Source organism: Helianthus annuus, chromosome 16, assembly GCF_002127325.2.
Source record: "Helianthus annuus cultivar XRQ/B chromosome 16, HanXRQr2.0-SUNRISE, whole genome shotgun sequence".
NCBI lineage: Eukaryota > Viridiplantae > Streptophyta > Magnoliopsida > Asterales > Asteraceae > Helianthus > Helianthus annuus.
The window spans coordinates 113,944,753-113,964,864 of record NC_035448.2 but is presented as its reverse complement, the minus strand read 5'-3'; the positions used below and the strand labels follow the sequence as shown (position 1 = coordinate 113,964,864).

At 38.2% G+C, this 20,112-nt stretch overlaps 3 protein-coding genes across 10 annotated transcripts; 1 reads left to right on the top strand and 2 right to left on the bottom strand.

Moving 5' to 3' along the window:
* Window positions 1–4,398: 4,398 nt before the first annotated feature.
* On the bottom strand, window positions 4,399–8,661 carry LOC110915878. Of its 8 annotated transcripts, none has more exons than XR_004884125.1 (10): window positions 8,303–8,661; window positions 8,108–8,200; window positions 7,344–7,536; window positions 7,178–7,239; window positions 6,882–7,004; window positions 5,809–5,961; window positions 5,591–5,714; window positions 5,212–5,366; window positions 4,746–5,114; window positions 4,399–4,664 (listed from the first exon to the last, which is right to left on the bottom strand). XR_004884125.1 is itself a non-coding variant. In XM_035985584.1 (8 exons), exons 3-7 carry the CDS (start codon window positions 6,901–6,903, stop codon window positions 4,898–4,900), a joined length of 549 nt encoding a protein of 182 aa, XP_035841477.1. In that variant the 5' UTR covers window positions 6,904–7,004; window positions 7,178–7,239; window positions 7,344–7,512; the 3' UTR covers window positions 4,399–4,664; window positions 4,746–4,897. The 8 variants fall into 8 exon arrangements, 2 of the variants coding, with proteins under 2 accessions (XP_035841477.1, XP_035841478.1); XR_002579325.2 differs by having other exon boundaries at window positions 5,591–5,711; window positions 8,303–8,660; XR_004884126.1 differs by having other exon boundaries at window positions 5,809–5,890; window positions 8,303–8,660.
* Window positions 8,662–9,871: 1,210 nt separating this feature from the next.
* LOC110915444 (60S ribosomal protein L15) lies at window positions 9,872–12,112 on the top strand. Its single transcript, XM_022160134.2, has 4 exons — window positions 9,872–10,027; window positions 10,178–10,344; window positions 11,253–11,450; window positions 11,692–12,112. The coding sequence occupies exons 1-4, from the start codon at window positions 10,024–10,026 to the stop codon at window positions 11,935–11,937; spliced, it is 615 nt and encodes a 204-aa protein (XP_022015826.1). The 5' UTR covers window positions 9,872–10,023; the 3' UTR covers window positions 11,938–12,112.
* On the bottom strand, window positions 11,975–13,819 carry LOC110915445 (QWRF motif-containing protein 7-like). The gene is made up of 5 exons (XM_035985582.1): window positions 13,235–13,819; window positions 12,892–13,128; window positions 12,693–12,782; window positions 12,500–12,607; window positions 11,975–12,410 (listed from the first exon to the last, which is right to left on the bottom strand). Exons 1-5 carry the CDS (start codon window positions 13,625–13,627, stop codon window positions 12,366–12,368), a joined length of 873 nt encoding a protein of 290 aa, XP_035841475.1. The 5' UTR covers window positions 13,628–13,819; the 3' UTR covers window positions 11,975–12,365.
* Between the last annotated feature and the right edge of the window lie 6,293 nt (window positions 13,820–20,112).

The following is a 20,112-nucleotide window of genomic DNA, read 5'->3' as shown; positions in this document are numbered from 1 at the left end:
GTCTGACTCAGTCGTTGGAGTTCTGTCTCGTGTTGTATGGCTAATGTGATTTGGGTTATCTTACTAACACGTGTGCATTGTTTACTTTTAATAGATAATAATTAGGATAAGCAACATGAAGCTATAGTTTTATCTAAGTCAACAATGTGAGTCATTCTCCTTTTTGTAAACCTTTTTGTGAGTACATTCTCTTTCTAAACAAACTGTTTTTTACAAAACCTCAAATGTTTTCAATTATAATTACCAGTGATTGAGTGTATGTATTCTACAATTGATGCCGGTATGTTGGGGTTTTGTATACATTATTTGAAATCTGGACAAAGAGTTAGCCAATGAGTAACATCACCCACAAGTCAGGATTGACACTACTGAATGAGTATATTGGTAGATATAAACATTGTAATCGCTCTAATTACTGTAAAATTATAAAAGCTGTTTTGATTAAACTGGGATACACTCGCCAGTATTTCTTGCTGATAAAACCTTTTTGAAACGCGTTTCAGGTAACTTAATGTGAAGCTAATAGAAGCCGGCTGGAGAGCACTGAAGGCTTAAAAAAGTGGCTATAAAAGTTACCAAATTAAAAAGGAGTTTATGTTTTCAATAATTAGGGTTTATCCCTACAAATGTATTGTCAAATAAAACTTGGGTTTTATCCCATTTATTATTATAAAAGTTTGGTGTTACTCTGATAATAATATTTCCTAACTACGGTCCTGATGTTTAAATTCCACTGCCAAATTACTAAACACCGATACCACCAGCTCTGAGTGAACCCGCGGCCACCCGCTCCCGGGGCAGGGGTCGGGGGCTGTGACATGACGGTTGTCCTTATTGTCTGGTCTGTCACTGGCCGTTGGGTGGAGATCATGGAGCAGTGGTCAGCGCATGTTGATTGGTGCCACGTACGTGTCCTTGTGTACTTCTTGTCTCCTGCACGATTGCTCATCGTGCAGCATGCTAGATTACAGCCTATTGAGCGCCTATTGGTCCACTGCCCTGCCGATCGTACTTTCTGTACTGTTCGACGTTGTCCTTGCACTTCTTGTCTTCGTGCGCGACCCGGGTAAACTCGTGTGGTCGGCGCAAGGTCAAGGAAGTTAGATCTTTTGTAAAGGAGCTAAGTGTCAGAATTGACTCTGTCTTGTTCCTGGCTTCGCGCGCGACTTGTGGTAAACTTTCGTAGTCGGCGCAAGGTCAGGGGAGTCAACACTCTTGTAGACGGAACTGTCAGATTTGGTCTATTTTGGGTATGGTCTTGCGCGTGACCTAAGGCTAACTCGTACGGTCGACACAAAATTTAGAACCATACCCCTTCCTCCTCATTGATCTTTATTCCAACCAAAAATGAAGGTTTTGGTACATCTTCACCAGGTTTGTCTTCATCTAGATTCTGGTACCTGAAGAACGATACGTTAACCAAGTCCATCCGAGTTACAAGCAATGGGCCTCTCGGGCCGGTGATGTTTATATTTTATTTGTCTAGTTTATTATGGGTCAAACAATGGTTATTTTATGTTTTATTATTTGGGCCGTAGGCCACATGTATGGGTCGAACAGAAGTCTTATGTCCAGTCCATTAGTTAGCGGTTAGAACATATGGTTTGGGTCGATAATCTTGAAGCGGTACGTCCACATCCTTTGGTAACTACCGAGCGGTTATTATGGGATAGACACATCCCTTCGTTGAACAGATGTGACGTTTGGAGACGTGCCCCTTCACTTCGAATATATAGGGCTGCGAAACCATTGTTCAGTTAGTTAGTCAGTTTCATTTGTAATCAGAACGTGTGTTTGCAAGTTATTATTCAAGTTCTAGTTTGTTCAAGTATTTTCAATTCGGTTAGTTTATCTTTGCAAATCTGTTTTCGTTCAATTCATCATGAACACTTGTGATTGTTGTGGGTTGTTCAAAACCGATTGTGTTTGTGGTCACAATACCATCCGTTCCGATTGGTCCTGGGTTTCCGATGACGATGATACCAACATTGGTATCAGAGCCAAAGGTTTAACAGGAAGCGGAAGGGATTGTGATCAAGAAGAAAACCGGGTTCGTGGAAACAAAGGGAAATCGGTGGTTACCGATTATGGTGATGATGTTTTTGTTCGTAGTGGAGAGTGCGGCCGGGCGGCGGAAGCGGATGAGTATGCGCAGGGGAAGCCAACCATGCGGACCGGGGTATCACCAATGAAAAAGTTTCCAAAGAAAGTGTTTCAAAAGGGTTTCGTGAAGAAGTCCGGGAAGAAACCTAATGCACCAGTGGGTAGGCCGAGAAAACCGGGGGTTCGGTGTTTCAAGTGCAAGAAGTTCGGCCACATCGCGTCAATTTGCCCTAGTAAGTATATTATATTATCACCATTGCCAATAGAGTGTGATTATATTGTGAAGGATACTTGCGGGGGTAAATGGGATTCAATCTGGGTTGTGGATCCCACGTTTAAAACGCATATGACGGGAAACCGTAATTTGTTTAAGTGTTTCAAAAGACACTTCGGGGTTGTAACGAACGAAAATAGGAAGGATTTTTCGTTCGTACATGGAATAGGAGAAGTAACAGTGCCGGTGGACGGCAAGGATAAGACAATCCCGTGCGTAAGTTATGCACCCAAACTTGACAAGAATGTTCTAAATCTAGAACAACTCTTGTTTCAAGGGATTGAGACGGTTACTATGGGTGAGAAGTGTGTTTTGAAGAAAATGTTTGGTTGTCGATCAAAGGGGTTCGACATATACGAAGACAAGTCGGAGACTGATTTGGAACAAGATTATCTTAATGCTTTCTACGATAATCTTGGGGTTGATAATGGCTACAAGAAAGAGAAAGAGGAATTCCAAGAGTGTCTGGGGGATTATTATGAACGAGAATTCGAGAAGTCGAAAAACAAAAAGAAAGTGTACGGTGAACGTTCAAACGCTAGGAAAGAAAAGGTTGTATACTCCAAGAAAGCGAAAAAGGCGTTGCTAATCTACATTGAAGGCGAGAAGGATAATCCGCGCCAATCTAGAGAAATGCTTCGGGAACGGGCAATAACTCTCTCTCAACTCGAGGAAGACGTCGTTGAAAGAGATTTAATTATGGAAAGTGGCGTGGAACCAGGGGATCTTATCACACTACACGAAGAAATCAAGAAACACCCAAGGTTCTTCGACGCACCGTTCGAGGAAGTTTTGGTTTGGTTCATCACGGATTTTCTAGGGATTGTTTGTGAAAAAGCAATGCCGCCAGAGTTAATTGACGGGCGTGATCTCAGTCTCATACTACTACACCGCATCGTGAAGCATAACGGTGGGTTCGAAGAGATAATGGAGAAAGATACGTGGGGCGATATATCGGTGAAATATGGCTACGAAGCGGATGATGCTTACGAGATAAAGGTCGCCTACGTTTATTATTTAGAGTTGGTCGAATGGTATTTCGACTACATCAAGAAGGAGCGTGCAAGAGAGAAAGTTGGCATGGCGGAAAGCTCAAGCAACAATTGCGGTTGGATCGACGATTCAAGCGACGATGACGTGGTGGTCAAGATCGAGGTCACCAACAATCGCAAGGAGTGATCGTGATCGAAGGACTCGGATGTTCTTGCTTAAGGGGGAGAATGAAGAACGATACGTTAACCAAGTCCATCCGAGTTACAAGCAATGGGCCTCTCGGGCCGGTGATGTTTATATTTTATTTGTCTAGTTTATTATGGGTCAAACAATGGTTATGTTATGTTTTATTATTTGGGCCGTAGGCCACATGTATGGGTCGAACAGAAGTCTTATGTCCAGTCCATTAGTTAGCGGTTAGAACATATGGTTTGGGCCGATAATCTTGAAGCGGTACGTCCACATCCTTTGGTAACTACCGAGCGGTTATTATGGGATAGACACATCCCTTCGTTGAACAGATGTGACGTTTGGAGACGTGCCCCTTCACTTCGAATATATAGGGCTGCGAAACCATTGTTCAGTTAGTTAGTCAGTTTCATTTGTAATCAGAACGTGTGTTTGCAAGTTATTATTCAAGTTCTAGTTTGTTCAAGTATTTTCAATTCGGTTAGTTTATCTTTGCAAATCTGTTTTCGTTCAATTCATCATGAACACTTGTGATTGTTGTGGGTTGTTCAAAACCGATTGTGTTTGTGGTCACAATACCATCCGTTCCGATTGGTCCTGGGTTTCCGATGACGATGATACCAACAGTACCAAGGCTCTGGTTGTCTTCATTAACAACCAAAAAAAATCCTAATGACGTGTATGATTTGGTTGTTTTCTCTTAATATGTACCTATTATATCATCAACATTTAATTAACTTTTTTGGATTTATCAAAACTAGTAGTTTTCCCAGCGCGCGATGCTGCGCCAGTTTGTACGTGTGTTTCTGTATATAGAATATTAAATAATGTAGATTAAATAATGTAGCAGCTAACAGTATTGGATTTGATAGTCATAAGCTTATAAACATGGTTTAGTTAGTTTAACCACAAATGACACTTGCTTTAGGTCTGCAGGTGTTTTCAAGTGTATCAGCTAAGGTTTTAGTGGTTGGTTTAGTTACAAAAGACCCTTGCAAAACATATGAACAGAGGATGTACGCTCGTTGTGGTCCAAAAGTGCATGTTTTTAGCTGATCTTCTTAGTCCGGGTAGCGAATCCTCTGTGTATCGCTACTGTCGTCATCTGCAGTAATTACAGTTGTGAGGTTCTCATTAAATTTTTTTAATGCAAAATATGGAATTGGGTTTTGGAATAGTGTGCTACCTGGCAATTGGAAGAGGGTTCGTTTTGTAGCAGATTCGACAGTCGTTGTAGAAGGTTTTTGCAGAGGTGTATGTGGATTTATGGAGTGTGTGGGTGATGAAGGCGTAGGTGCATCTAAACATCTAGTTCAACAATTCTGTTGACAGTGCATTTCAAGTTTTTCCTGAGCGTTTGTCCTTTAGAGCTTGCAGGTAGAATGTTTTCTCTTTCCCTTGTGTTGATTGGATCAACATTGGATTGGCTTCTTTTGTTACAACATCTGAAGACACTCTTCCTAGCAAAGCTTTAACTGCGTCGTTGAACACGGTTGCAAGAGTAGTAGCGCCTGTGCTATATTTAAATGGGTTGCGAGTTGCGACAACACGGTACCTGTGAATGGCGAAAAGTTATTTTACATGTTGTAACAAAATGGTGCAGGCTGGTAAAAAAATTGCCAATGTAATCGTATGACGCTCTTAAATCTTACATGTACTTGGGTGTGTCATTGTAACCGTCTGAGGGGCACGCCCATTTGTTACCACTTGTGTAAATGGTTCTGAAGCAAATAGGGCATGCAGTGTAGTACCAGTTTTGATCTGGGAGAAGCTTTGTTATGGTCGCGTTGCATATAAATGTTTTCGCCTGCAATTATGGATATGATTAGTATTCTAGTGAAGGTGATTAAAATAGATAGCTATGTTGAAGGGAGTTATGTAACTGATTGAAGCTAATAGAATCTTTTAAAAGAATATTCTTTTTCATGTAATAATATATATTTCAACAATTTTATATGACTTTGAAATATGTTTTATAATGGGTATCAGTGTACAAGACGTTTAATGTGTCGGTAGTTGTATGTAACTTACATTTAGCTCTTGTTGATCTTTCATTTGTAGGCTTGCAAGAGTTGTCATGGTTCGGGCTAAAGGAAATAGTGTTCGAGGTGTGATTCTAGTGTGAGCTTGCGATTGTGAGCTGTGAGCTGTTCTGCTTGTTTACCAAATTTGACAAACGATAATGTATGTTAACATTAGTGTTTTCTATGGTTGTATAAAACAGGGTGTAGGTTTTTTTGTGGATCTACCTGTCTTTCAAAACTTTAGTTGCAGTTGTATCTGAGATTAGATACACATATGTTGGATAAGTGGACCACCGCTACAATAGGGCTGTTTATTTTTATCCAAAACACGAAACCCGACCCGAATTCAAAGCCACCCGAACTCGAATTAGCGAATACCTGAAAAACCCAAACCCGAGAAACCAAACCCGACCAACCCGAACTTTAAATGGTTCGGTTATCGGATCACTTTTTCCAGGCTAAAAACCCAAACAACCCGACCCGAAAAAACCCGAAACAGGATACTCGAAAAAAAACCCGAACATTTATTGTTTTTTTCTTATAAAAGTGTTTAGATTTCGAGTCTTTAATAGATGGAACACTAAGTTTTGGGACTTTTAAATACTTTGATGATATTTTTAAAGTAACAATAGGAATTTTGATGATATTTTGTAAAGGGTGTCCCTATTGGCACACCAATGTGCCTATATGCACACCAAAAAAATGGTTTTTTGTCCTATATGCACACCCTGCAGTGTCGAGCTGTCCAGACACCCGGTCAGTCTTTTGTCTGGTTGACCGGGCCAAAACGCGGCCAAAGCTCGGCGTTTTGGTCCGGTCAACAGACCCGTCAGACACCCGTCAGTCTTTGTCTGGTTAACCGGACCAAAACGCCGCGCTTTGACCACAGCTCGACACTGCAAGATGTGCATATAAGACAAAAAACCACTTTTTGAGATGGCTATCTACACACCAAGTGTGTAGATAGTTTGAGCCTTTGTTAAAAAAAAAAACCATTTATTTTCATTTTACATTTAAACCCGAAATCCGAATAACCCGACCCAAACTAACCTGAATAACCCGACCCAAACTAACCCGAATAACCCAAACCCGACTAACCCAAAATTTAAAATGGGTTGGTTATTGGGTCAATTTTCCCCAGAGGAAAACCCGAACAACCCGACCCGGAAAACCCGAAACCCGAAGAAAAAACCCGATGAACACCCCTAGCTACAAGTTGTCTGTTATAATAGTACTTATTGTGAAAGAAGAGCCAAATGGTAGATGTTAGGTCATAATGGATTATAATTTTTGCTTACTTAGATATCGAATCACTTTCATGGCCGTGGCAGCGATCACAGATGGATAGTGTGAGCTTTCTATAGTTGATCTGTCGAACCTGTCTTTTGATGTTGAAATCTCTTTCCAAAGTGTTGCTGTTACTGTTAGGTAATATAAAGAAAGTGGGTGAAATATTTGTCACAAAATTAATTACAAATTTTGCAAGTGTATGCAATACTTCTCAATGTGTTGTAGATATCAATTAACAGGTAGAGTGTATAATAATTTATTTGCTAGCGCCAGAAAGTAAAGCAATAAGGAAGGTGGTACTTACTTGGAATCTGTTAGAGTACGTTAGGTTTACATACGGTCTGTTGTCCTTTGTCACATTGTCATCTGTACATTGCAAAAGCCCGATAAAATATGAAGACATTACAACGGTATTAAATTTGTTGAAATTAAGTTTTTTTTTTAATTTTAGGAGTAAAGTTGAGTATTACCTATTACTTGGTCTTTGCTTCCATAAAGTGGCTCGAGTCTTTCATAAGCGCAGAAGTTGAAATAGAACCGTCAACCGTGGAAGCTCATCGTTGTCAGGTGTTGGGACTATTGATGCAATGGACCCAAGCCGTTGATTAACTGGGTGGGACAGTATATTATGATATTTGGCTAATACAAAGTGGGAAAACAAACCTGGATAGAACCAAAAGGGAGCGCAAAGGCAGATGTGTGAAAAAACAGTATGCTAAAAATTAGGTAAATTATAACCCATTTTTCTTTTCAATATAATAAATAACCAACTTAAAAACCTGAGCTACAAGATCATACTAATCATTTGAACCTGCAGTAATTCAGATAATAAAAAATATATATGGCCAATAAAAAGTGTTTATCCGCAATTTGTATACACGTAATCAGATAATGGGTTTGCAAACACAAATGCCCCCATTCAAACACTCGAAAGTGACTACACGTGCTTTTAAAAACGCAATAGTAAGAATGATCGGAATGCCATCCCAAACACCCCGTTAATCGCAATAGTAAGAGTGAAAGTACAAAATTTTATTGCTTTTGCTGGTATAAATAAATTTGTGAATCAGGAAAAACACTAATATCATCCAACAATTGCAGAAAAATCACACATTGTGATCATTAAAATGAATCTTTTTTCCGAACGGAAAAATTCTACACCTGAATCCTTCTAGATTTAAAAATTCGGATTGTAACAACGCATATAACAAAGTAAAGATCAAAACAGAATGACCATAGGGCAACACTTGCAGTAGTTGGAGCACCACGCGAACTTCACATGACCACGATTGTGCTTGTCTCTACATCCGTTCCTTCACTTAAAAGTCTAAACAAAATGATCCAGTTTTCAGCAAAGTTAAGTCACAGAACAACCGAGAAACATAACAGATTTCATGATCATGAAACAAAATTGAGAGATGCAACTAACCATGTAGCGAAGAACTTTTGGCGGTTTTTCCAGTCGATAAGTGTTCTAGCGGTTCCGATTGTCTGCAATTGGCGGTGGAGGAACCACCGTCAGGACCATCCACACCTGCAGGGCCAACCGCTGCTTGGTCGCCAGCGTTGTTGACCACTACCGTCGTCGTCGTGTTGAACCACCATCATGGACCCACATCCATCCGCCGTGTACGGCGAAACCCTAAAAACATTTGAACCCTAACGTGGATTTCTTCGATATCTCCCCCTCTCCCTCTAGCAGAACACACCCCCTCCTCTCTCTCTCTCTCTCTCCTTTCTCTGGATGGTAAAAACTGTGAGTGAAGAGGTGACGTAGAGGTGTAATAGTGAAGACTTCATGGTAATACATGTGGGCATTAGTGTATGCGGCCCAATTAAGACCAGCCAGGCAGGTGGCAGTGGGATTAAATCTCTAAAATACCCCTTAGTTACTGTTCAATAACTTCACTTATTAATATATACTATCATTAAATCTCTAAAATGCCCCTTAGTTACTGTTCAATAACTTCACTTATTAATATATATATATATATATAGAGGGCAATAACAACAAACATAAACAATTATTAAATTAAAATAAAGGTGCCAATACTCGAAAAAAAAATATGTTCGTGATGATTAGTAAACAAGTAATGTTTGAAGTTATAGCTAAACATGTATTTAAAATGATCACTAAATATAAAATAAAATAAAATAAAATTTTACTTTAACTTTTTTAACTATCTAATACTCATCTCACAAAACATAATTTCCTTCCAGTTATAAAGGTAGTTTCAGGTTTTGATCAGTTCGAACCAGGTATGGAACCAGTTAAACGTCATAGGATATGAAACTGATTAATACCATAAAGGTAGAGTCGGGTATAAAACCCGGTATAGTATAACCAAGCATTACCAATGGGATGGTGGTCCTATGGGCGAAGCTTTTAAGGGGAGGGAGGGGGCGGCCAACCACCCAAACTTTTCGTACAGTAGTGGAGATTATGTAGTTTTCGTATAGAAATTTTGGTTTTATAGAAATTTTTAGGTCCTATGACTTCCGCCTATCCGGTCGAAAATCTCAAGTTTCGCCACTAGGTGGTCCATTGGCTAAGGCAAAACATTTAAACAACTTGAGAGGTGAAGATTTTTGGGGTTATGTTTCACAGACGACAGAAATAAAAGAAATTTGCCGTTTAAAAACCAGGCATTAATCAAATACGAGTCCGTCCTGACAAGTTGGTCTAGTGGTTAGTCACTTGGTTACTCTCCTTGAGGTCTCAAGTTGTTCAACTACCACTTGCATCACTTTGAAGGACATTGGTGGTGGCAAGGAAGTTTCGCCACTTCAAAACCGAGCCGAACCGGGTTTTACCGTAGTGGGCCTTCGGGCGGCGGGTTTTCCCCGGAACTGGTGGCTCGGGTATGCATCCAACTCTGACCGTTATGAAGGAGGGGACGCATTTGTTCGATTTAGAGCATCCAGGATGCTTATCCAATGATTTAGTTTTCGGTTTATAAAAATCAAATACGAGTCCGTACCCTTTTTTGGCACCACTGTCCACTGCTACTCTGTAGTCTATACGTCAACGATTCGGCCCAATAAACGTCATTACAGTCCAGGCCCAATAAACGTCATTAATGTTTTATATTCCGAAACCTAAAACCCTAATCGGTGACGCTCAATTGCAGCCCTAGCATCGCCACAACAATGGGTATGCATTCTTTCTATTCAATCTGAATCTGTAAATCAATCAATTATTATTGCTGTAATGTATTCCTTCAATTTGATTGCGATTGTTGATTGTATCGGTTTCATTAGTTGAATTGGATGATTGGAGTTTTGATTAGATGTATTGTTGCAGGTGCTTATACGTATGTTTCGGAGCTATGGAGGAAGAAGCAGTCCGATGTCATGAGGTTCATGCAGAGAGTCAGATGCTGGGAGTACCGTCAGCTTCCTTCCATTGTTCGGGTCACTCACCCGACCCGACCCGATAAGGCTCGTCGTTTGGGCTACAAGGCCAAACAGGTAGATTTTTTTTTTATTTTTTATTTTGCATAATTGCATTTTACATTTAAATACTCTGTGTAGCCTCTGTCAGATCTATATATGTTTACTGTGTGTCATGGTTGTAAAAATCGTTAGGCGTTAGGTTGGCAGTTTGACCAAAATTTGACTGATTTTGTTCCCATTTGACCTATTACGGAATTGGGGAAGGTTTATATGAGAATCTAAATATTGCGAGAACCGTGAGAACGAATGAAAAAACTGCTAGAACTTGGTCAAAAACAATTCAAATTCGATATTTTTACACTTATCATTATTATTCGAATACAATGTTAGAAATTAAATTTACACGTTTAAGTTTACATGTATTTGTAAACATTGAAAATTTACACATGTGTAAGTTTCTCATTTACACTGGTAAATTTGTTGTATTTAACAAATTTACACATGTATTAAATTTTTAATAAGAGTGATTTTGAGAGGATAAATGAATTATTTGATGTTGTAAATTCTTTTCTTGATGTTGTATTTTAATTACATTGAGGTTTGTATTAAAAACATTGGTTTTCATTGGTTTTTTCATTCGTTCTCGCGATATTTAGTGACTAGGTAAAACTTAATTGGTAAACTATCTACTACTGATTAATTGGCGATTAATTGGTCCAATTTTTACAACTTGATTTAAATTGCAGGGTCACATTATTAGTTGGTTTTTTTTTTTTTTTTGCAAAAATAATATGTTGCTATTTAATATTTTTATCTATTTTATAAAATTTGGTAGCATTTAGTTGGTTTGATATACGATCTGTCTGTCACTTGGTCATTTACCTTCAATACTGCAAAAATAATGCAATTGAAGGTTGTTATATAATTCAGGGTTTAAAAGATTTGACTACAAAGTGTAATTTAGATATTGGAAATTTTTGTAGGGTTATGTTGTCTATCGAGTGCGTGTAAGGCGTGGTGGAAGAAAGAGGCCAGTTCCCAAGGGTATTGTGTATGGAAAGCCAACCAACCAGGGTGTCACTCAACTCAAATTTCAACGTAGCAAGCGGTCTGTTGCTGAAGAGCGAGCTGGCAGGAAGTTAGGTGGGCTTAAGGTTCTCAACTCTTACTGGCTCAATGAGGTATGCTAATGCTACAGTTTTTAGTTTCATATTTTATTTTTACACAAGTTTTTTTAATGAGGTATGCTAATGAAAAGTATAATATGCGTGTTGGTCAACTTGGTCTGTTTTTTTCTGGGCACTAAACGTTTCTATTTTGATCTGTTGCAAAGTCTGCTCGATTTGTTTATTTATTTACAAAATTCACTAAAAAACATGTTTTTGTTATCTATCTGGGTGCTAAGTACAAGTTTGTACACAGGACTCGACCTACAAGTACTTTGAGGTGATCTTGGTTGACCCAGCTCATGCTGCTATCCGCAATGACCCACGGATCAACTGGATCTGCAACCCGGTCCACAAACACAGAGAGCTTCGTGGGCTGACATCTGCTGGCAAGAAGTACAGAGGTCTGCGTGGTAAGGGACACTTGAACCACAAGCAACGCCCCTCAAGAAGGGCAACATGGAAGAGGAACAACACTTTGTCTCTACGTCGATACCGTTGATAACTTTAAGGATTCTTCTCTGTTGGTATTGTTGGTCTTGTCCGTTAGTTTTAAGTTTCTGGTTTTCGACTTCAGAATGTTTTTGGTTAATTATTGTCGGAACCAAGCTATGATTTTGTCATTTGAGATATTGATGCAATGTTATGTTTTGTTTATTAGTTTAATTTAATTGTGATGCATATGGTGCAAGTAGCTCAGATAAAAATATTTGTTTGCTTGAAAATAGTGGTAGTTCTACGCCTCTATGGTGGTGCTAAACTACGAGTCTACGACACGAGATATAGGTGGTTTGACGCTGGTGCTACGCTACTACACAACACAAGAGATATAGATGGTTCGATGGTGGTGCTAAGCTTCGATGCAATAGGTGTAGGCCGTTCGAAGGGGGCGCTGCCTAACAATGTAACACTTTGTTTGCATCAGGATTTTCACATGGTTTGGATTAGTTGACCTCTTAAACTTCTTTCCTTTTCCTGCATCATAAAAAGTAATTGTCAACAGGGTTAACAAACAAAAACTTACTATAAAAAGTGTCTAAATGTAATGTTTGTTAATTTAACACCTTTAGCAACACAACATTAGTCATCCATGCTTGTAACTCAGCCAATAACTCTGTTTCTTCTTTAGCGATAATCGAAAGCTCAGTCAACAAATAACATGACTTCTCGGCCTGTTTCAGAAAAGCCACACGACCCATGTAACCCCGTTATCTTAGTGAAACAGTATTTTCAAAAGTAGAAAAAAAAAACAGTTACCTCATAAGATAATTTTGAGATTGTAGATTCAATATCCGCCAAAAGCGTTGTAGCGGTGTCCAACGCGTTACAAACATCTGAAATATTTCCCTGTGTATGAGGAACATGATTAGTTTGGTGGTGTTTAACGTTCTACATATGATAAACCGCGTTTAAAAATGTTCAAAGAGAGGATCGCGAATTGTGATGACAACAATACCTTAGAATCATGAAGCAACGGGATGTTGATTGACGCCACAGATAACTTTCGCACCACTCGACTAACGGCTTCAAAGTTTTTACCCTCCATTCTTGACCATTTTTCTAGCAAGAATAACTGCGAGTTCATAATATGATACAACTTGATGTCGTTTTCGAGTTTCTGAACTTCTATTCGCTTTACCATGTTTGAATTTCGCATCGCAAGTATCTTAACCCATGCGTTGAACAATTTCTTCTATATAAAAACATAACCATTAGTAAACTATCTCTTATCACTTAAAACATATTCAATCATCATATTAGTTTCATTTGTGCCAAACAGGATACTGTTACTTAGTTACCTCTGCTCGAGTTCTAACAGTAGACATGGTGATTCCAGCTCGAGCATTAGCGAATCGCCATTGCAACAACCGATTATTCATCAACGCAAAACAATGACGATCCACATCTTCCACCGACGTCACTTTTTTCTGCCTAAAGTACTTTAAAACCCCACTAATTCCTCCACGACCACGTTCACCACTACTCCTGTCATGAGGACTTGGCGCCTTTACAGGCGCCACAGGGGACGGAAAAGGAGCAACTCGACCAGGAGACAACGCCCACGCAGACGGAGAAGTAGGCTTTCGTCGTGGCAAAATGTTTGTCACGCCGTCTTGTGTCGACTTCTTTTTGGACGCTGGACTAGTGAGTCCAGTGTTGATAGTCATTGGGCTTGCAAGGTGGATCAGCATATTATTCGCTTCCGAATCTTTATAGCATCCGACCTTCGTGGCGGACGCTGAGCGAGGTTTGGTGGAGTTTGCTTTGTTGGATGATATGGTGGTAAACGAAGGAGAAGTGTCCGAGTTCTCGCCTTTGCGACGTGTCAGGCGGGACGGAGGGCGTGTGCCGACGGGTGGTGTATGGTGACAGCTACCGGATCGATGAAGACGATTCATTTTGAATTTGTTGTGGTTTTTAGAAAGTTATCTACCGTATTTATGGTTGTTGCATGGACCTCAACGTTTGACATAATATTGCTAAGTTATGTTGGGGGGCACGTTTAGCATATATTTTGTTGAAGTCAACGGTTGACCTACCATGCATTGTTGAGACTTGAGAGCATGTCTTGCCAATTTCTCTCTTAATCCCCCCCCCCCCCCCCAATTTAGGATTTGAAAAATGTAAAAAAAAAGTTAGTGAAACGGAACCGGTATTGAAACCGGTTTCACAAGAACCGATTGGGGTTGAACTTGAACCGCTGGTCATTAATCGGTTTGTAACATGCCTTGTTTAATTTGTCTTGAAACCGTTTAACCCGAACCAAACCGGTCATAACTTATCACTTCTGACTTCACTCTCCAAAAAGCGGTTCCTAACCTGAACCGAGTCTGTGGAACTGCTTTGGACTTTCGTTGACCTAAACCGGAACTGGTTTGGGGAAGAAACGAAACTTGCACCTCTCTTATAAAGCTCGAAATGAATGAAACTTCAATACGAAAGTTTATAAAAATGAGTATAACCTCGATAAATGAATACACTTAGGGGTAGAGGTTCATGTAAAATGGGCTAGTGTGTGAAACATTATGGTGAGGACACGTATCAATCATTAATATTAAAAATTAAAAGTAAGATTGTAATTTACTTCCAAAATCATTTTAATGATAAAATATTCATGTAACCGTCTAGGAGTTATTTTAGGATAGAGATAATTCATTTTTTAGAATAGAGATAAAATATTCATGTAATCGCTTTAGGAGTTATTTTCTTAGATAATTTTTTTTTACATATCAATAACTGATCATGGTGTTTTAACATATGGAATGTTTTTTTTTTATTACTTTGCATGTATAAAACACTGGTGTTTTAACATCTGGAATGTTTTTTTTTTTTTTTTTTTTTGTAATTTTGCAGGTATAAAACACCATACAAATTCCAAAAACACCATGACTTGAACGTAATACAGTTAATTGTGTTTTAACATCTGGAATGATTGTATTGTTATTCCAAATGTTAAAACACGATGACTTGAATCACAATACAGTGTCTATATATTTCAGATGTTAAAACATCATGACTTGAATTACAATACACTGTTTACAGATGTTTGAAACATCACGCCTTGAATCACAATACAATTAAAACACCATTGTATGAACATAGACAAAACACCATGGACTAAAACATTCGATTGAAACGTAATTTTTTCTCTCTATATAAGTATAGCAATATGGTACTCATATTAAAGATAAAAATGCTTGTTATTATGGTGTAATGTTTTTACTGAAAAAGTTACGTATAAAAAGTTATTGACATGTCACACTCCAACCGATGGCGGAAACGTCGGAGTGAGACGAAAACGAGATTGCAAAAGACTTCATAACACTAAATGTGACAAGTATTTAATAAACAAATTCCATTTCATTGCTAACATCAAGTACATTGTTTGAAATAGAATTACAACAAGTTTGAAACAAAATAAAATACAACACGTATTAAAGTTTAAGGTGCGTTTCTAGGCATCCTACTAGATTCCGTGCATCATCATCAAAATCCTGCAACACGTATTAAAGTATAGTTCAATACAAAAAGTATTGGCGAGCATACAAGTTTGAATACTAGCATATGTATAAAAGTTTGAAAAAATCCACATGACAAAATCGTTATCAAGAATTAACGTATTAAGCATGTATGCTGGATTGTTTGTTTGTGATTTAATCATAAAGTATGTGATTGCGTGTGTTTAATAGTAATAAACATATTGCACCCAAAAGTGTAAAAGTAAAAGGGGTCATGTATACTCACAATTTTGCAAAGCTTTCCGATTATCCGCGAATTGACGAGTTGTTGAGAATAGGGGAACGAAGGTGTATGGTCATTTGGAGTTTAACGAAGGATTCAGATTGGAATTTAAGTTACAAAAAAATATGTATTCATAAAATATATCTTGTCTAAGTACTCGTTTTGACAATAAGTTTGTATGTCATTTCATGGATCCTAGTTTGCCCATTAGAATCGAAAACGAGAAACTTAGAACATTAGATAAATAACCTAAGTTCATGACACATAATCATAAACCTATTAGTATCATGAGTTCGGCTATATGTATGTGTGTATATATATATCGGGTGAAGTTCGGCTACAAAGTCCATTTTTCCTACAAAGTGTACAAAGTCATAAAACACCACAATTTCAACTATAAAACACACTTAAAACCCACAAATAACAGAGTGAAGATCACTAAAACACAATATCAAAACCCTAACAATCTATAAAAACTTCAAACACACCATCATAGAAACTATGAATATAAAACACAACATGATAATCAATATAAAACACGCTAATGTTAATCATTCGATAATCAAAGCGTTATCATCTAAAACACAACACAAAACCCACAAATATGACGTTTTAGTAATCTTCACTTTGTTATTTTTTTGGGTTTTGAGTGTGTTTTATTGTTGACAATATGGTGTTTTATGACTTTTTACACTTTGTAGGAAAAATAGACTTTGTAGCAAACTCTCACCCTATATCTATATAGAGTAGGGTTCCTGCGGAAAGTGTGTTTTTCCTAGAAAGTCTAGGAAGCGATCTGGTCCATCCGATTGGTGTGTTTAAGGGTTGAGATTAAATCAATGGCAATCTTGTAATATTTAACTATATTTAATAGATTGTTTTAAATGAGTAGGGGCAATTTCGTCAATAACAGTGTTTTAAATCAATCAAAAATAACTGTCAGGATATCACATCTCCTTATTACACGCGAATTTCCCTCTCTCTCTCTTTCTCTCTCTAAAACCCACAACGAAAACCCCCTAAAATCATACAAAATATACCTAAAATCATGGATGAAGATAAGAGATTTTCCAAGTTCTATATACGTAAGATCAAGCGGTCATTGTGTTCCGTGTTTTACTAGGCGATTAGGGTTCATTCGTGTTCTACATTGAAGTATTTCATGTTTGCAGGGAAGAGATTCAAAAAACAGGGGACTTTAAACAAGATGGATGGAAGCAGACTTGAAGTCGCCGGAAGGAAAGTTGAAGTCGCCGGAAGCAGAGTTGAAGTCGCCGGAACCGTAGGTGTGTGTTTTGAATAACAAATGTTTGTAGGATTACCGTGTATTGTCGATGTCTGTGTTTTTATTGGTTGTATTTGGTAATGTGTTTTATGGTATGTTTATGTAGGTTTTATAGAGTAGTAATTTGAGTTTGTGGATGTTTTATAGAGTAGTAATTTGGGTGTGTCGATTGTGTTTTAAAAACTTTTTTTGTTAATGGGTTTTCCCACAAATGTGTTTTATGGTCAAGTTATGTAGGTTTTATAGAGTAGAAATTTGGGGTTGTGGATTGTGTTTTAAAAACTCTGTTTGTTAATGGGTTTTCCCTCAAATGTGTTTTCCTGCAAATGTGTTTTAAGGTCAGTTTGTCTAGGTTTTATAGATGAGTAAGTTGGGTTTGTGGACTGTGTTTTAAAAACTTTGATTGCTACTGGGTTTTCTCATAAATGTGATTTACTATGTTTCATGAACTGGTACCTGTGTGTTTTACAATTATGCTTGATGTGTTAACTTTGGAAAGCCTAATGAACTGTGATTTATAAGGGGAAATATGGGATTGGGAATTGTGTTTTATAAATCCTAAACAACTGTTTTTTAGTAAAACAGAGAAAGAGTGAGAGAATAAAAGGAAAATGGCTTTCAAAAAAACCCGGAAACAAACCTGACAAACCAATTATGCTGGATGAATCAGACACAGAAGAAGCATCACCTTTACAAGGTGCAGTTAGTTGTGGCGGAAAGTGTGGGGGGTTACTTGTATAGTTAGCTGTCTGACCAGTTGTGTTTTTTTGTTACTAACAGTTGAACCTGTTAACAAAACTACAAAAACGATAGACAACAAAGTAGACTGCGCACAACAACCGCCTGCTAGCACCCTTCTATCTGACATTGCAAATCTGTTTCCGAACGTAATGGATAAAAATATCGATTTACAGTCGGAATCCCTCGAAAATCGTGAAATGCCCATATGTAAGTTAGATGAACAAACGTCAAACCATATGTTTGTTGTGGTAAACAACAATGCATAATACTAACATCACCTTTTATGAGTTTTCTTTCAGCCGACGCGAGCAAGAAGGGTAGCGAAACCGGTAAGAAGCGGAAGGACAAAAAGGCTGGAATCCAACCGAAACAAAAAAAGGTTGCGGTTATACCAACAGTCAATAAGCCTAAAGAAGTAGCACACGGTAAATTGAAATTATGAACTAATTTTAATTACTAAAAAGTCTGACTTGCTGATCGGCTTCATGTGTTGGTGTTTTGTCAGGTACCACGATAGAAGATTCAGATGATGATTTTGACAACCCACCTTGGAAAAAAACGAGGTCGAGTGCTAGCCCACAAGTTGTTGAAAAACCACAACGACCCACAGTTGTTAGGTCAAGCAAAGACTCAAAAACACGCAATATGTCAACAACGGTCAAAAATTACATACCACTTTTAGATGGGAAACTAACCTTGCGATTAGCTCTTAAGCACACGAGGGAGTTGATGGAATCTTTGAACGAAAATCAACGGGAAGCTGTCAGAAACATAAGTTTCGGGTCAATACTTGGGTTTGAAATGGGTCCGATTCCCTCAACTCTGGGTTGGTGGTTGGTAAATAACAACGACACTAAAACACAGGTCTTGAATTGCGGTAGCCACCACATTCAAATAACGGAGGAATTGGTGAATGATGTGTTCGGCGTACCAAGAGGGAATGAAGAAATAAAGGAGGTTGAGAGAGCAAGGGCAGATTTCCACGAGGTTGTGGCGGAATAGAAAGGACAATTCGAAACAGCTCCTACACGTTTGACGCCTGTTCAATTCAAAACATACATGCAGGGCCAAAAAGCGAGCGGGAGAATCTTTGTGTTTAACTTTTTGTTGTTCTACAACACACTGCTAGGAGAGACAACTACGAATTCATCAATTAATATGAAGTTTCTACCATCCTTGCATCGAGGGAAGGATATCAGAAGTTTTAACTGGTGTGAGTACATGATCAGGTGTCTGGATCGAACAGTGGAAACATGGACACCAAAGGAACCCTTTCTTGGACCAATGCCTTTGCTAGTGGTATGTTCTGAATGCATATATAATTTTCTAATCACACACTATGATTGTGCATTAAAACACATCTATTTGCTGGTAAAACATATTAAGATCGTTTCAACTTGCAAAGTTTTTGTTCAGCTATAATATAATCACAACATGTTGTAAAAAACACAATGTGAGGTAATGTGGCATAGGAAAAACCATCAACACACATTCAAGGTGTTGTTAAATAGCATTAGGACTGTTAAAACACAATCTGATGTATATAAAACCCTTAAAACACATCTGACATCAGTTTGTTCTTCCTATTTACAGGCAGCGTTGATACGTGACCAAAAGAAATACGAGGAAGATGAGCCAAGAGCAGCTCATCTCATCGAAGATATCACCGAGGACGATATTGACGGAGTCAGCATAAAGTTGGACTCGGTCAGGTTTGATCAAATGTTAGTGGAGGCATATGACTTGCATCCGGAACAAAGCTATCCGTTTGCAAAAAAGTCTGATGAAGAAGTTCAAGCAAAAGAAGTGAAAGTATATAAGAAAGCAAATAACATGCCCTCTGCTGGCGTCAACGAAGAGGGTGAATCTGGAATATATCTCTTTGTTCCCGAGTTTGGAGAAACTTGTTCAACACTACGTAATTGGTAATTGGGTGTATCTACAAAACATGACAAAAAATGAGCATAAAACACATTTGTAAAACACAACTGACCATGCAACCAACTAATGGACTTATATAACACACCAAAACAAAAAAAAAAAATCTAACATGAATGCTAAGAAACTAATAACCATGGGAAAACCAACATAATGCAAGTTAAAACACACCATTCAATGAAACTATAAAAAACATTGACTTCAACCTCAATATTTGTTAAAACACATTACTTTTAAAACACATCATTCAAAGGAAACTATAAAAAAAAATTGACTTCAACCTCAATAACTGTTAAAACACATTACATATATCAGGCTGATGGTTCCTCAGAAAGAGTTAAAACACAATACCCATAACAAGCTGATGGTTTGGCATATATAACACACCAAAACAAAAAAAATCTAACCTGAATGCTAAGAAACTATTAACATGGGAAAAAATAACATAATGCAAGTTAAAACACACCATTC